General features: G+C 38.5%; 1 protein-coding gene across 1 annotated transcript; it reads left to right on the top strand.

The window, feature by feature from the left end:
• The first annotated feature begins 743 nt into the window (after positions 1–743).
• zgc:172131 (uncharacterized protein LOC100002821 homolog) lies at positions 744–4240 on the top strand. Its single transcript, XM_036595235.1, has 3 exons — positions 744–844; positions 2199–2281; positions 3084–4240. Exons 1-3 carry the CDS (start codon positions 765–767, stop codon positions 3752–3754), a joined length of 834 nt encoding a protein of 277 aa, XP_036451128.1. The 5' UTR covers positions 744–764; the 3' UTR covers positions 3755–4240.
• The last annotated feature ends 233 nt before the right edge of the window (positions 4241–4473 follow it).

Genomic DNA, 4473 nt, shown 5'->3' with positions numbered 1-4473 from the left:
TGATTTATACAGCTGTTTGCACAATTGGCTATAGGCTTCCATTCCTTTGAATAAGACACAAATTTCCCACCTCTGACTAAGAATCTGGGAATTCCTACTTGAAAAGTGCAACATCCTTTAGCCTCATGGCTCCAGTACATAGCCAGCGGCAAACCTTAGACAAAAAGCAGGTCTTTGCTGACCATCATTTGGGTATGCATGTTTTTTGGCTGGACCATTGCATCAATGTGAAGAATGTTACATATGAATGAAGTGAAAACCTAAAAATGATAAACTGTGTGACCACAGGCTTGGCGAGAAATGCTGAGTCATCTGAAGACCACAGTTTTGACACTGTTGTGCTGCTGGGCAGGAGCAACACTGCCAAACATGCTATCAGGAGAGCCATTCTCAGCTATGATGATATAAAGCCAGACCAATCAACATATGAAATAGCATGTGAGATAAATGCAGATTGGCTCACCATTGTTGATACTGCTGACCTGTCCAACACACCAAACTCAGACATGGAGAAAAAGGTTTTGGAGTATATGGACCCATCAAGTAAGTGTCGCAGCGTGTTTCTCCTGGTGCTTCAACATGGGCCGGTATCTGAGGAGGATATCAGTGTGTTCATCTACCTACAGCAGAGATTTGGACAGAAAATAGTGGACAGAATGGTTCCTGTCTTGGTCAACGAAAAGACGCCATTAGTTGAAGATGACCATAATCTTAGAAAGATTGTTCATGGCTGCAGTGGGAAAGTATATTTTTTCCATGATGGAATGGACAGAATGAAACTGCTGGATGAACTTAAGAAACTTTATGAAATCACAGAAAACGAAGAGATGCTTGACTCGAGCTGGTAAGACACAACAACACCACCAATCACAGCAATAATGGTAACACTTTACTTGAAGGATGTCTGATATAAAATATTCACAACATCTTACATAAACACTTGATAACATGTTCATGAATGTTTAACACTTTAAAGTCCCAGGCCTATTACATACCAAGGCTTATTATTCAGTAACTACAGGGACTTCGATGCAAAACACTTCAGCTTTTCTTAGGTTATAATGGTTAATAAAACTTGGTAGGCCTATGGCTTGGTAAGAGGTTAAATAAACATTTGCAAAGTATACATGTTTTATATGACATTAATATGGAGTACTATGTCATTTTACTGAGATCAAAATAAAAGTCCTCATTTTTCATTTTGGAAAAGTATATTATTTTCTGTAAGACGCCTCATTTCTGGACAGCCAAAATAAAAATGATATCCGGTCATTAAGTATTTTCACACTCAGGCATTTTTGCCTATATTTCCAACTTCTTTTTTAGTTATTTGTTTTTTCTTAAGCATTAGTTGCTTCGCATGTAACTTTACTACATGGACAGTACATTACTCATAAATATGCTATGAACAATCATTTGACTGAATCTAAGTATGGTGGTGGGACTCACTGCATGAAGGAATTTTACAAGGCAATAAAACTCATCCATTCCCTGTAGATGCTGGACAGCCACATTAATGTAAGTCACTTTTTTTTGAAGACAAAACAGAATGTATTAATTCTTGGGATAGCAGTGTAATGTTTAACCTCAAAGGGAGTCGATTAAACATGATAACCAATGCACAGTTATACTTGTGCCTTCTCCAATACCATAGGTGAAGAAGAACATCACTAAAAGATCAAATAAAACCTCTAAAGTATTCATTATTCCTTAACAGAATAACATAGCTAGCATTTAGCCCCAGGAAAGTCAAGAAAGATAATGCTTTTTCTCAATAATGTATAGAGTGTTGAGTTGAACCTTTGGCACAACAAATTTTGAAGATGACAGAGCAAAAGGAGAAATAACAACAAAGTGGAAAATACAAATGCTTAAGAAGGCTTAAATATAGGCAAAGATGCCAATATGTCAAAGCACTTAATGACCAAAGGGGTAAAGTGAGGTCATTTTGGCTGTCCAGAAATGAGGCATTTTGCTGAAAATAATATGCCAAAAAGAAAAGTGAGGACTATGGATGTCAATTTAAGCATTCGTTAACATGCTATGAAGTGTTTATATGAGACGTTATGAAGGTGTTATGTAGACACCTTTCAAGTAAAGTGTTACTGCAATGATAATAATAATGCTGCAGCCCAAGTTCTGTACAACAGCTTTTATGGAATTGTTAATCCTGACAGCATAACTAACATTTTGCTCAGGCCTGAAGACCACGTGTTTCAAGAGATCTTGCAGACTGATTTGAGTCCTCCTCAGGAAACAAAGGCAGAAGACAATGGAATAGGTACAGCACCATTTCTATCTAAAGCCATTAAAAAAGTTCTAAACATTCATATTGTTATGGTGATGCAGAAGTAAATAAATAAATAAAACAGTATGAAGGCTATGCAAAATCTCATTTTATGTTTTATGTTTTATTCTTTATTTTAATATGTTAAACTTAGCAACTAAATAGAAATTGTGCACTAAAATGTACAGAAAAAATGCTATATTTAAACGTATTCCCTGTAGAAGATGTGTTACCTGATTTTCATGTAGAAAGTCGACAAACCACATCATTTAAGTTAAGTGATTAAGAGACCCTTATTCCACAACGGGGAAATTTCACTTCCACATTTAACCCATCCGTGAAGTGAAACACCACTTACACTCTAGTGAACACACACTAGGGGGCAGTGAGCACACTTGCCTGGAGCGGTGGGCAGCCCTATCCGCAGCACCCGGGGAGCAGTTGGGGGTTAGGTGCCTTACTCAGGGACACCTCAGTCATGTACTGTTGGCTCTGGGGATCGAACCAGCAACCTTCCAGTCACAAGGCTTGTTCCCTAACCTCCAGCCTATGACTGCCCCAATGACCAGTGGTGTTCAAATTTTTGCATGCAACTGTATTTTAATTGTTTATTCATGGAATTTAACAATGGTTCAGTGGCTTCTATGTTGGTTTAGAGTCAATGAATTTGTATTAGATCTAAGTGAAAATTATGTATTGGGGTAAACAACTTTACGATGCAGCAGATAAAGATCACGTTGAACAATGCCGTGGCATTCTACAGATGATAACACATACACTTGAACTTTTGTTCTAGAAGGAAACCAGGCTGCCTCCATGCCGGACATCAAGAGAAACCCCAGAGAAAGAAACGTGATGACCATTGTGCTGTTGGGACAGACCGGCAGTGGGAAAAGTGCGACTGGTAACACCATACTGGCTAGGAGGCAGTTTGAATCTCGTGCCAGTTCCACAGCCATAACACAGAAATGTGAGAGAGCAGAGGGATTAGTATGCGGGATAAAGGTCAGCGTCATCGATACGCCAGATTTCTTTGACGAAGATCTAGAGAATCCAGAGATCCACATTAAGAAGTGTAAAGAACTCTCTCAGCAGGAGCCTGTGGTGTATTTACTGGTCATGCACATGGGCCGTTTCTCAGAGGGTGAGAGAGAGAGCGTCTCGAATTTTCAGAAAATATTTGGCGAGGGTTTGGTCGAAAAGGCGATCGTTCTGTTCACAGGCAAAGAGAAGCTCAAAGGTGGGAGTTTAGGTGACTACATTAAACTTGCTGACCCTCAGCTTCGGCGGCTGATAAAAACACTTGGTTTCAGATATCATGCCTTTAGTAACGACGACAAAAGGCGTCACCAAGTAAAAAAGCTGATGGAGATGATTATGGAAATGCTGGTCAAGCAAAACCAAGACATAGATGAACTCTACCCCAGTTATAAGAAGTCAAACAACACAAACTGTGCAATCTCATAGGCCACACTTAAGGAAGGGACTGAAAGGTGTTCTATGTGGTTTCTGTGATGCCATTGAAGAAGGACTTTGGTTTCTCAGAAGAACTTTTCAATGGATGGTTCTTTAAAGAAGATCTACTTGGAAGTTGGTATAGCACATTTAGGTTCTTTAAGGAAAGTGTACCTTCACATGAAGTAAAGGTTCTATATGCATGTCCTAGTGTAGCACAGCAGAGTCTATACTGAGAAGATACCAATTTAATCAATCAATCAATCAATCAATCAACATTTAGACTAAAGGGTACATTGAGAGTGACCCTCATTTGCAATATTGTCCAACATGATAAGCAAATATACAGGCATTGAAAACTATACAACAAAATATGGTGATAAATTCATGCAAAATTAAATTAAATCAACCAAAACAAGTAAATATAAAAATGAGAGTATATTTTTTAGGAATAAATTTCTGATGTAAGTCATTTATACTTCTGTTTTATTGTTTTGCAAATGTGCAGAAAAGAGTGGTGTACACAATGAAGCGGTACAACACTGCCATCTTCTGGTGGAAGCGCATAGCTTTACAGGCCAAATATGACCAAGTATGATACGAAAGGGGGGAAAGAAAAAAGATATAAAATGGGTTAATTCAGGGGTGCACAGCTTCAGTGTTGGACATCCGGTGTCCAGCACAGTTTGGTGACCTACCTGCTCAAACAACCTGATTAGATGTATCTGTTA

Source organism: Colossoma macropomum, unplaced genomic scaffold, assembly GCF_904425465.1.
Source record: "Colossoma macropomum unplaced genomic scaffold, Colossoma_macropomum, whole genome shotgun sequence".
Classification (NCBI taxonomy): domain Eukaryota; kingdom Metazoa; phylum Chordata; class Actinopteri; order Characiformes; family Serrasalmidae; genus Colossoma; species Colossoma macropomum.
Note: the sequence above shows the minus strand (reverse complement) of the source record. Positions and strands in the feature narration are given on the sequence as shown.

Excerpts from the sequence above, each read along its gene's own strand:
- zgc:172131 (XM_036595235.1), top strand. The coding sequence starts at position 765 with ATGGACAGAATGAAACTGCTGGATGAACTTAAGAAACTTTATGAAATC. Across the intron at positions 845-2,198 it reads GAGATGCTTGACTCGAGCTG|GCCTGAAGACCACGTGTTTC; the intron begins GTAAGACACAAC and ends CATTTTGCTCAG. Across the intron at positions 2,282-3,083 it reads GGCAGAAGACAATGGAATAG|AAGGAAACCAGGCTGCCTCC; the intron begins GTACAGCACCAT and ends CTTTTGTTCTAG.